The sequence below is a fragment of the Lepidochelys kempii genome, chromosome 2 (genome assembly GCF_965140285.1).
Source record: "Lepidochelys kempii isolate rLepKem1 chromosome 2, rLepKem1.hap1, whole genome shotgun sequence".
In the NCBI taxonomy this organism is placed as follows: Eukaryota; Metazoa; Chordata; order Testudines; family Cheloniidae; genus Lepidochelys; species Lepidochelys kempii.
In genome coordinates this window covers 260,301,807-260,314,183 of record NC_136381.1, presented here as the reverse complement: position 1 = coordinate 260,314,183, position 12,377 = coordinate 260,301,807, and the positions used below count along the sequence as shown (strand labels likewise).

The window sequence follows — 12,377 nt, the reverse complement described above, 5'->3', positions numbered from 1 at the left end:
GTTCCTTAATCCTGAGGTGAAGCTGTAATAGTAAATTGATGACATCACACCCATTTTCATGGCAACACTGTTATATTAACAAACACACAATTAGGAGTCCACTACAGAAATAGAATTGACGCTAAGAAGGAGAAAAACTCCTCTTTGAATGTAAAGATCTCAAATAAGTATAAAGGAGATATGAGGAATGACAGGGCAGATTAATGGCTTTTTGTATTAATGGTCTATTTTTTTCCACATTTGCACAGTATGAAAGTCCTTTTACAAAGGTAACAGATGTTTAAAAAAGGGCAGAAAAAACCCGATGTTTAAAAACTGTGAAGGTTGTGATGTGACTCAATAAAAGCAAGGACACAGTGTTGTTCTTAACTCACTGTTTTTTCTTGTTTGGGTCCCAGCTCAGCAAATACATGTTTAACTTTAAGCATGTGAGTAGTTCCATTAACAAGACAGTCAGTTTTAATACATTCTGTATTCTGATTTAATACAACTTACTCCATGTAGGTACTTCAAATCCAGGCAGCTTCAACTCAGCCCTTCATTTTACCAAAGTATGTTGATTGTTTTCTGTATTTACCATGTCAAGCTCTTCTGTATCAAAGCCTGCCACAGTAAACAAAGATACTAAACCAAGACCGACCTATTTGTCCACATTGATGTTGATACTTAAGCTTAGCAAATATAACTGATCAAAGCTTGAGGGGAGGGAAAATCAGCTGAAACTTTGGTAAATTTGAGAGCGTTTTCCACTCTGTTCTGTTTCATAAAAGCCCAAGGTTTCATTTTCCACATATTCTGAGTTAGTTGTTGTTGCTTTGTTCTTTTTTTTTTTAATGGAACTTTTTGCCACCAGAACGAGAAGCACAAGCGGAGTCGATGAAAGAGCATCAGCTGTCGACTTACCGCAGTGAAAACTCCGCGGTAAGTAGATCTAAGTACGTCAACTTCAGCTACGCTATTCACGTAGCTGAAGTTGCATACCTTGGATCGACCCCATGTGGTAGTGTAGGCAATCCCTGAACTGAGAGAGTTAACAAGTGGAGTAGCATGAATGTCACTTTTGTGGTTATTTTATATTTAATCATTTATCACACATATCAGTGAATATATTGCTCCAGAGCCAGCGATCTCTTCGTTTTAGCTGCAGATTGCTCAAGCAAAAGACTTTTCCCACCGTGTTTCCTAGGCTAGAGTCTCTGTCTTTACTAGGCTTAGGCACTGACACAATCAAATGTGGTACCACACCTGAGGAAGGTCTAAGCCTTTCCTTTGGTACCAACAAGAGGGACCAAGGAACCACAGACATCTCTGGCATGCTCCACACCGAGGCTGATGAACTCGGTGCTCTCTCTGTGTGAAATGAGTCCAGTGGTGCCTGAAGTGCTGCCTCCCAGAGTAGCCCCTTGAGCCTGACCACTCTGTCCTTTGAGTGAGGTTCAAACCATTTGTAGATGTGACATCTGTCGCTGGAGTGGGATTTTCCCACACACCAGGCATGGGTCACTGCCTGGCATGGATTTAGCACAAGTGTGGCAGGACGTATACCCTGGTGAACATGGCATCGTTTTGGCACCCAGCCCTGTACTAAAGAATCAAAAATGTAGTCCAAAAGACCTAAGACTAAATCTATCAGTAAAAAAACTAGCTAAAACTAACTTATCTTAACTAACTAATTCCTAACGCAAAGGAGTGAGGGAAACACTTGTGATAAGTAGTCTAAGATCACTCCAACAACCATCGCTGGCAGTAAGAAGGAACTGAAGGAATCAATGGGCAGCTCCATCCTCTTATACCAGTGCACAGCCGCGTAAGGCAATAGAGGGAGCTTGAGCTGACCTGATGGGTACCACTGAGGGAAAAAGTTCTCAAATAACTGTGCACGAGGCTAACACACACATACAGCATAATGGACATGTGTGAGCACTTGAAGAAGAACTGCATAAGACAATTCAAGAAGGAGCTGGACACATTTGTGGAAGAGAAAAGACTACAAAGATGCAATTACTAGAGATTGGGGGTCGCAATAAGGAGATACAGGTTGACTCACATTTTGCTGGGTTTATAATAAGTCACCTTTAATGACCTACACAGCCTCCTCTTGACCCCTAACTTTTTGGTGGTTTTTCAGAGATCAAATGACTATTTTCTTCATTCATAAGAAACACTTTTTAAAAAGTTAAAAAGGTTCAAATAAGCACTGCTGTGTGCACAAATCTAGTTGCAATGAGCTACTATTAAGCAGTGAAATGCCCATGGTCCACGCTGGCCAAATAAGTTCCTGAAGTTTGTGAGTAATACACTGACGGTGTGTGTGATGTAGCCAATATTATATTTAGTCTTGAGGGGATGACAAGCTAGCTTCAAAGTGGTAATGCACTGTGCTTGCATACAGGAATCTGAGATAACATATTCAATTGGTCAACTGGGCCTCGGTTTGGCAATAGGTTATAGAACAGATGGTCTCATGTATAACAAAGGAGGGAGAGAGGCCAAGAAGATTTTATGTTGCTACAATGGGGGCTCACCGCAGGACCATTCTGGTGGGATGCAGGACTTTAAAGTAGGCTTCTGAATGGATGGATCAGTGCCAGAAAGGTCCTAATAGAGCAACAGAGTGTGCCTAACATTGCCTGGATGAGTAAGATGTTTGAGGAGGAAGTCTGAAGAAATGTGACAGCGTCTAATGTAAGACTGCAATTATTTCTGATTTTTTCACCACTAGCAGTAAAAATGCAGTTACAATCGTTACCAACTAGCATTGCTTCCCAAACCAGAGGCAACAACAAATCATGAGGAACTCACTTAGGAATTCTCTCTTGCCTCTTTCCATTTGTTATCAGTTCCGCAGCTGAGGGTTATGTGAGCATGCTGTATGAAGAAATCATACGCAAAATACAGAGAGCAGCATGAAAGCGCAACCCTTCACCTTTGTTACTTGTGTAGATCTATTTAAAAAATGCCCATGATCTTACTGACTTACAATGACTGCTGGATAGAGCTGGTCAAAAATTGGAATTTCTGTCCTGCAGGAAATTCCGTAATTTGTTTTCATCCTGAATTGTGGTGAAAAGTCAAAACTTTGAAATTTTTGGTGGAACAGAAAGTTCCAAAATTTTTATTTCTGAGTGATTTTATGAACTGAATTCAAACATTTTATTTAATTTGGTTTGACACTCACCTATGTAACTCTGAGCTGAGCAAAGCCTCATGGGAGTTGTAGTTCGAATGCCCTGTGCCCTCATTCTCTACCATGGGCTGGGCTCTTGCATCGGTTCAACCAGAGGAGAGACTGTAGTGCGGTCTCGGAGATCAGTAGTCCAGCCAAGGACTGTAGCCTATAGAGAAGTGTGGACTGAGGCACCCAAACTACACCTTCCATGAGGCATTGTGACCACTCAGACAGTTTAATAGCAAACTGACCTGAAATGAAATATTTGAATTCAGTTAGAGGAACCAAAATATTTTGATTTGGGCTGACATGAGCTGAAACAAAATATTTTGTTTTGATTTTCTCAATGCACAATTGAAAAATGTTGGCAAAACTGAAATTTTTGCATGGAAAGTTTTTATTTTGTGGAAATTCATTTTCTGTGGAAAAAAAATATTGTAACAGAAAATTCCCAATCAGCTCTACTGCTGGATTTGATCCCTTTAAGTATAACCAGAGCCGTCCCCAGGGCAACCGCTCTGGGCTCCGCTCTTTGGGGGGCCCCGCACTTCGACATCACGGTGTCAGATGGGGTGAAGACAGCAGCTGTCTGCCCTGAGCAGTGAGAAGATCAGGCAGAGGCAGCCAGTGAGCAGGAGACACCATGGTGTGTCTGGCCCTTCCTCCCTCCAGACAGCTGGGCTCCCCCATGGCACCAGCACACAGATGTTGTGCTGGCAGATGGGTGCTGCGCACGCAGCTCCCCTGCCCCGCATGCCCACCCTAGTCCCGCCATTATTTGAATGCGGAGGCCAGGGAGTGTGGGGATCCCAGCCCAGGCTGGGCAGGAGGCAACACTGTCATCCAGCAGACAGGCACACCCGACCACTTTGCGCCAGATAAGCCTCCTCGGCCCACGCCCCATGGAGCAGCTGCAGCCCCATTGCCCCCACCAGCGTGCCCCTTGCCCCATCTAGCGCCCCCGGGGGAGAGTCAGTACATCCCCTGCCCCAAGGGGTCCCATACAGGCTGATTTGTCCCAGGCCCCGCAACCCCCTAGGGATGGCCCTGAATATAACAGTTCTCCCTGGCCTTTGAATTCTCACCCAGAACTATGTCAGTTGTGTAAATAACAACCATTCACTACGTCTGTGTACGAGCCACGAAATGGCACATATTTCTGAATGATATGAGTAGTAAGGTCATATCTCCTGTTATTTTTCAAATCCTAACTGATGATTATGACATCTCCACTCATCTGTCATTGAAATATACATAAGAAGGTTTAGTTTTCTATTTAAAGGCTGTGCAGAGGTTTGAGTACACATTTCACTGTCTTTAGTGATAAATTCCTGTTTCTTATAAACAAAGGATCTGTTTGGGTCCTATTTACCTCATTCAGGGCCAGGAAAGCAGCACAGTTTCTGAAAGTTATCCAGTGGCATGGTGCTAGATCTGGCTTTTAAGAGAGCTGGGTTTTGTACCAGCACTGCAACTGTGGATCAGATTTATAAATATATTTAGACACCTGAAAATGCAGATCAGTGCCAAGTGGGATTTTTCAAAAGTGTCTAGGCATCTAACTCCCACTGAAATCAATTACAGATAAGTAGACATGGCATAATCCTTCTGTTAGGATTTCAAAAATAACAGGAGCTCTAACCTCACTGCTTGTATCTTTAAGAAATAGGTACTAGTTAATGGCTGATTCATGGACTGAAATCAATGGGAGTTAGGCATTTACATGCCTATGAAAAACCCACTTGGCACCTAAATATCTTTTAAAATCTCATGCCTGTGTGGCCTAAAAAAAGCCACCACATCTCTTTGGGCCTCAGTCCCCCAGCCAATAAGATGAAGATAATGCTAATATATTATATTATAAAATATATTATAATATAATATATTATATTATAAAATACAGATACTGTATTGCTATTATTAAACCAACCGCTTGGGTGTCAGCTCTGCATAAGGGCAAAGGAAACGTAGTGCAATGTTAATGTTAAGTCAACTAAAAAAACCTGTGAACCCTGGAACAAAACTCAGTGGATTAGCAATTGAATATATATATATATATTATATATATAACTCAGTTCCAAATTGTGATTTGTTTTCAACACAATATAGGGGTCAGAGGAAGAAAATCCTAACTGCAGCAAAGCACTTTGATAACCCTAATGCATAATCTTATGTAAACACAAATGATTTCTTCATGAGAGTTATTGTTGAGAGATGGTATACAATGAATGATGGAAAAGGAGTACTTGTGGCACCTTAGAGACTAACCAATTTATTTGAGCATGAGCTTTCGTGAGCTACAGCTCACTTCATGTATTGACACTTCTCTTTCACTTGGGGATGAATCTTAAAGGCTTTTGCAGGGTGTGCTTTGACATTGTGATATAGAGTTTACTGATTAGTCATGAGACAGATGGCAGTGAACTCTATTAAGTGCAAATAAACATCTCACCCATTGTCCCACATGCTGGTGACCCTCAATTTAAAACAGGCTATCTTAAAGAATGCTTCTAAATTAGAGCCAGCATGTCTATTACACTAACCAACTGACTCACTTAGTGATCACTGCTTCCTGAGTGACATCTGACCATATAAAACGGAATCACCATCCAAAACTGAAATGAAGTAAAACTGCTCAGGCTATCAGAAATTCTGCCAGAATTGGAGAGCCCGGAATAAAAAAGGTCTGTTATTTTGTTTGTATTTGTTATGTGGCAGAGAGACACTAGAGTAGACTAACCCAATTAGCACAGTACATGTCACCTGCTGGCTGGATTTCTTGTGTGGACATTCTGTACCTCACTGCAGATCTCACACAAACCGGGCTCCATGTGGTCCAAAGGACTGGGCTCAGCATCTTTCTACTAGAACACTTTCCACAGTGGACACCCGTAAAAACTCACCAGCTATAGATTAGGAGCCTGATCTAAAACTAACAGAAAGCCTCTTACTGATTTATTGAGCTTCTGATAAGCCAAACATAGGAATCAATCAATATCAGCAGTATTCCCTGTATTTGTAAGAAACAACACCTAGAATGCTGAAAATGCTGAACTAATATTATTTAGTGGGCCAAGGGACTGTCTGTGGAAACTAGAAAGATTTAGAAGGGTGACCACTCCCTGCCTGTGTTACACCTTTCACATGGCTAAGGCAACTCTGAAGTTTAGGAAACAGGAATATAAAAATACTCACAGGTCGATAGATCTTGTAAAGATAACCGACAGGGTAAGAAGAATGCACCCAAATGGACCAGTTTCAAACTGAAAAAAAAAAAGTTCCACTGTGTTTACATTTGTTTGTTCATTGAACATGCTTTTCAGCCCTAGCATAAGGATGCACCTCCAATTGGGGTCAATAAAGACTCACTCCCATTTACATTATGGTCTGAATTTGGTCCTTTATCTTTTTCAAAAATGGGATGCATCAGTGTCATACCCAAAATGTTGTTTATACAGTTTTCTACAAAACGTTAAATACTGAAAAAATAACAGCTGAACAATGACAAGTTTAATTTCCTCTCCATGCATCATACCTGATGAATATTCTGCTGAAGAAAAATGGTCAGATCTTCATATTTTGTGATGCTATGTAGTATTAGCTGTAACAAAATGTAAAATAATGTAATTAAAATAGATAACAATAAGCTGGTATAAATCAAGCCTGAATTATTTAATCAAGATTTAACCAAAATCTGTATGTTTGGCCAGATCCTCAGCTGGTGTAAATTGGATCACATCCATTTTGAAGCCCATGATGTTCACAACTCTCACTTTTTTCAGCAATGTTACTAAAATGAGAGAGACAACACTGGTAAGGTAGTATCTGGTCAAGTATTATCTTACGTACTTTGCCATGCTCATATCCTGGGACCAAGATGGCTACAACAACACTTACCAAAATAACATACTTTAAATCCTATTTTAGCTATAAAATTCATATATTCTGAGAGCTCTTTTAAAATGTTAGTTCCTGATATGTGAAATTTATTGCATGGAAGTTCATTATTAATTTAAGAATGATCTGTGGGTGGAAGGGCGATTCCTGGAGCCAGCTTCTGAATACCAAATCACTGGTGATTTTTAAGAGCAGGTTAGACAAACACCTGTCAGGGATGGTCTAGATCAGTGGTTCCCAAACTTGTTCCACCGCTGGTGCAGGGCCGGGCCGGTTTGTTTACCTGCCGCGTCCGCAGGTTTGGCGGATCGCGGCTCCCAGTGGCCACGGTTCACTGCTCCAGGCCAATGGGAGTTGCTGGAAGCGGCAGCCAGTATGTCCCTCGGCCCGCACCACTTCCAGCAGCTCCCATTGGCCTGGAGCAGTGAACCACGGCCACTGGGAGCCGCAATCAGCCAAACCTGCAGACGCGGCAGGTAAACAAACTGGCCCGGCCCGCCAGGGGCTTTCCCTGTACAAGCAGAGAACAAGTTTGGGAACCACTGGTCTAGATAATACTTAGTCCTGTCATGAATGCAGGGGACTGGGCTAGATGACCTCTCAAGGTCCCTTCCAGTCCTACTGTCACGGTTCCTCCCCCACTCTGAACTCTAGGGTACAGATGTGGGGACCTGCATGAAAAACCTCCTAAGCTTATCTTTACCAGCTTAGGTCAAAACTTCCCCAAGGTACAAAATATTACCCCCGTTATCCTTGGACTGGCCACTACCACCACCAAACTAATACTGGTTACTGGGGAAGAGCTGTTTGGATGCATCCTTCCCCCCAAAATACTTCCCAAAACCTTGCACCCCACTTCCTGGACAAGGTTTGGTAAAAAGCCTCACCAATTTGTATAGGTGACCACAGACCCAAACCCTTGGATCTGCGAACAATGAAAAAGCATTCAGTGTTTTACAAGAAGACTTTTAATAAAAAATAGAAGTAAATGGAAATAAAGAAATCCCCCCTGTAAAATCAGGATGGTAGATATCTTACAGGGTAATTAGATTCAAAAACATAGAGAACCCCTCTAGGCAAAACCTTAAGTTACAAAAAAGATTCTATTCAGCACAATTCTTTTCTCAGCCATTTAAAGAAATCATAATCTAACACATACCTAGCTAGATTACTTACTAAAAGTTCTAAGACTCCATTCCTGTTCTGTCCCTGGCCAAGACGACTACAGACAGACACAGACCCTTTGTTTCTCTCCCTCCTCCCAGCTTTTGAAAGTATCTTGTCTCCTCATTGGTCATTTTGGTCAGGTGCCAGCGAGGTTACCTTTAGCTTCTTAACCCTTTACAGGTGAGAGGAGCTTTCCCCTGGCCAGGAGGGATTTCAAAGGGGTTTACCCTTCCCTTTATATTTATGACACCTACAGTGTCTGTTATTTAAACAGTATCTGTTCTTTATCACTGATTTACACCCCTTGATTTTGAGGGGAGTAATAGTCTTGAGGCCAAATCATGGGACTCAGGGTCAGGAGAGATGGTTATATTTCTGGCTTTGTCATGGGCTTCGTGTGTGATTGTGAGAAAGCTCTTCTTCCCATTCTGTCTCAGTTTTTGGGGATAAAAATATTTCCCTAATTCATGGAGGTATTATTTGTAAGGCTTAATGCATTATTGCTTTATTAAAACAATTCCATCTTCAGATGGAAAAAAATGCGTAAGTGGAAAGAATTTAGTTTACAATTAATTATTTATTAATCAGAAAAACAAAGGGCGAGGAATACTGTAGGAAGGACAAGAAGGGAAAATCAGGGTTTCTTTCTCTGACAGTGTTGTGAAGAGCTATGGAAGGATCCATTTCCAGATCTCTTCTACTAGAGGGGAAACTGCTATTACTTGGGGCCTGGGAGAGGAGAGGGAATGAAAGGAAAGGAAAAAGGAGGATGTCGGAAAGCCCAATTCCCATTGAAGGGTGAGGTAGTTTGGGAGCCAATTATGTCACTTCCTCTTTGATTCTCCTCTGACAAGTAAATTAGAGTAATTACAGTGGTGTCAGTAGAGTTAAACCTTGGTGAGCCAGGGGAGAATCAGGCCCATTACACTATATATGTGAAGTTACAAAATATATTACAGGAAGATTACATATGAAACCTTACTGTTTCAAAGATTCCATCTGCTTTGTATTTTCCTGCTGGAGTGAACTGCTGCCTTCCTGAAGACCTAAAGAGGAGAATTAAATGAAACAGCAATTCATTTTAGAAGAATCAACAACACAACAAAGAGAAATCCATGGGCTGTAATGAATTGGAAGACTAAACAAAAAAAAAGTGACGTTAAATAAAAGACCTTTGGCTTTTTTAATACTACTTTATCTGAGCTCTGATTGCCTTTAGATTTGTTTGCAACTGATCAGTTCATGTTTCTGTATCTAGAAAGAAAAAAGGTATAGATGGAAGAACTTACTGAATTTTTTCATTGCAACAAAATAGAAGAACAATAATATCATAACAAAAGTAGAACAGACATTCAAAGTCTCTTCTGAGTTACCCACTGTAGTTGAAAAACATTTAAAAATATAATTACAATAGTCAGTGAGCTGCTTTCGGAAAGTTCTACTTCCAGATTAATAGGAAGGAATTCTCATAAAAAACCGTCCTATTGAATGGGGCCAGGAATTCACCCTGAGATTTCTCTGACTATTAGGACAGGTAACTCCAGCGAGCATGTGCCCATTAGCAATAAACCCTTTCAGACTAAACAGATACATACTGACCTTCGAACATAGTGATAGCTACTTAGGAGTATAAACAGAAACAGTCATTTTATACACACATGAGAGTCTTACATGATAATTAAAAATGCTCCTCCCACTTACAGTGCAACCACAGCTTTTTCACTGCCCCCTGCACGCCATAAAATATCTGCAATAGCCAGGGTGAGGCATTTGGTCCTATGAGCGTCTGAAGGCTGCAGACACCTGTTGTTTTTGGATATATGAGAAACAAGGAAAAAATCACAGTTAGTGAGACAGCCCTGTAAAAGTGAACATCTCTTTCAGTGGGCACAGGTTCACAGCAGGTGTGATATGTACAAAGGCCCAGATCCTCAAATGTATTTAGGCACCTAAATCCCATTGAAGTCAAAGGGAGTTATGTACTTAAATACCTTTGAGAATCTGAGACTAAATGACTAAAATCAATGAGTAGAGTTGCCTCACGCAGGACATTCTCTTTGCACTGCTAGAACATGCCTAGTACACTATGCATGATACACACTAACTTCTTTAATTCTGGAGGTTTAACTTTAAAGGGCAGTCTCTGGTTTTTTACGATTCACTTACGAGGAAAGATTCACATACATTAGCATGTGGAGCCTGGTGAAGCAATGACTGGGTGGAGGGATCATGATAAAGGATGTCAAGTAATGAGGCAGAGAATTACTTAGCATAATATAAAAGCTTATAACTAGGAATAAAGTGGCAAAAATCAAGACAGCCAATTTAGGCTGGATAGTGGGAAATACTTTTAGACAGTGAGATCTACAGTAATAGGCTATGGATTAAACTTCTAGGGGGAGCAGTACAAACTCCATCAGTAGGCACATTTAAAATTATCTCAAAATACAAGTAACTGTCCCTTGGGGACTAATCTTGCACTGGCAGGAAGTTTGACCAGGTGTCTTTATATATCTTTTCCATCTCTACATTCTATGATATGATTGTTTTATATGCTGAATATGCTTTATAGTCAAAAAAGGCCTTCAAATTTCATTTCAGTCCTAACTCTGAATGATTTAGCTTTTGTTGGCTTGACGCCTAAGCCTGAAAATCCTTATCTACTAATTGACTTTATTTACAATGTCATGTGCTGTAAATAAAATACATTGCATTTGTGCAGCACCTTTCACCAAAGGATCTCTAAGCTCTTTACAAAAATTATTTGCTAAGTCTCACAATACCCCTTGAGATAGGTAAGCAATATTATTCCAGTTTTACAGATGAATTGGACCACTGGAAAAAGGCGAATATAATGCCCAACTTTAAGAAAGGGAAGACGGAGAATCCAGGGAACTACAGACCGGTCAGCCTCACCTCAGTTCCTTGAAAAATCATGGAGCACGTCCTCAAGGAATCCATTTTGAAGCAGTTGGAGGAGAGGAAGGTGATCAGGAACAGTCAACATGGATTCACCAAGGGCAATTCATGCCTGACCAACCTGAGCAGCGGGGACAGCAGAGCAGCACACAGCAGGAGTTTGCCTGGGACTGGTAAGTATCCGAGTCTGTGTTTGTTTGCTTGCTGAGGAAGTATCCGAGCGTGTGTTTGCTGGGGGGGCAGTGTGAGAGCCTGAGTGAGTGTCTGATTGGCTGCTAGCCTGCAGGGGGCGGGCAGTAGGGTGTCTGTTTGTTTGCGACAGGGAAGCCTGGCTGTTTAAAAATAGCCAGAGCTTCGCAAACCAGCTGAGCGGCGGAGAACCAGCTGAGCAGCGGGGACAGCAGAGCAGCACACAGCAGGAGTTTGCCTGGGAGTTCGCCTGGAGGGAGCCCAGTGAGGCTTACGTCTTGCAAACTGTTCTGAGGAAGCTCATAGTAGGAAGGTGATATGGAAGGGGGGGGTTCAGCTGTTGTGACCTGCACTGGATGTGCCATGTTTGTCTTTCTTCCACAGGACAGAAGCGACTTTGTCTGTACAAAGTGCAAGCTGGTCTCCATATTGGAAGAGAAGATTGAAGGTCTGGAGCAACAGATAGCAACCCTGCGTTGCATACGGGAAACTGAGGATTTCCTGGACGAAACTCAGGATAGGCTTCTAGGGGCACAAAGCTCTACAGATATAGAGCAGGTTGCACAGAGGAGCCAAGAGACCAGTGAAGAAGCTTGGCAACATGTGACCTCCAGAAGAGGTAAGCGGAATGTCCGGGTTCCAGTAACACAGACACAGGTAACTAACCGCTTTCATGTTCTCTCCACAGGTATCGTTGCGGAGAGTGGACCAGATGATATGTCTGGGGCGAGAAAGCAGAAGGAGACTCCGCTGGTTGGAAGGCATGAGATGCGCTGTCCTGAGGTTGGGGGTTCCACGACCACCACCCCCAAGAGGAGAAGGCGGGTGGTGGTGGTCGGGGACTCTCTCCTCCGGGGGACTGAGTCATCTATCTGCCGCCCTGACCGGGAAAACCGAGAAGTCTGCTGCTTGCCAGGGGCTAAGATTCGTGATGTGACGGAGAGACTGCCGAGACTCATCAAGCCCTCGGATCGCTACCCCTTCCTGCTTCTCCACGTGGGCACCAATGATACTGCCAAGAATGACCTTGAGCGGA

The 12,377-nt window shown here is 42.2% G+C and overlaps 1 protein-coding gene across 2 annotated transcripts in view; it reads right to left on the bottom strand.

Annotated features, from left to right (window-relative positions):
* The window catches only part of MINDY4 (MINDY lysine 48 deubiquitinase 4), a 99,597-nt gene that overhangs the window by 31,441 nt on the left and 55,779 nt on the right, over positions 1-12,377 (bottom strand). For both annotated transcript variants that reach the window (XM_073334753.2, XM_073334752.1), the window contains exons 10-13: positions 9,935-10,036; positions 9,216-9,279; positions 6,705-6,770; positions 6,365-6,432 (exon numbers count right to left, since the gene is read on the bottom strand). In XM_073334753.2, coding sequence (XP_073190854.1) covers positions 6,365-6,432; positions 6,705-6,770; positions 9,216-9,279; positions 9,935-10,036 — 300 coding nt within the window. The remainder of the gene's footprint in view (positions 1-6,364; positions 6,433-6,704; positions 6,771-9,215; positions 9,280-9,934; positions 10,037-12,377) is intronic.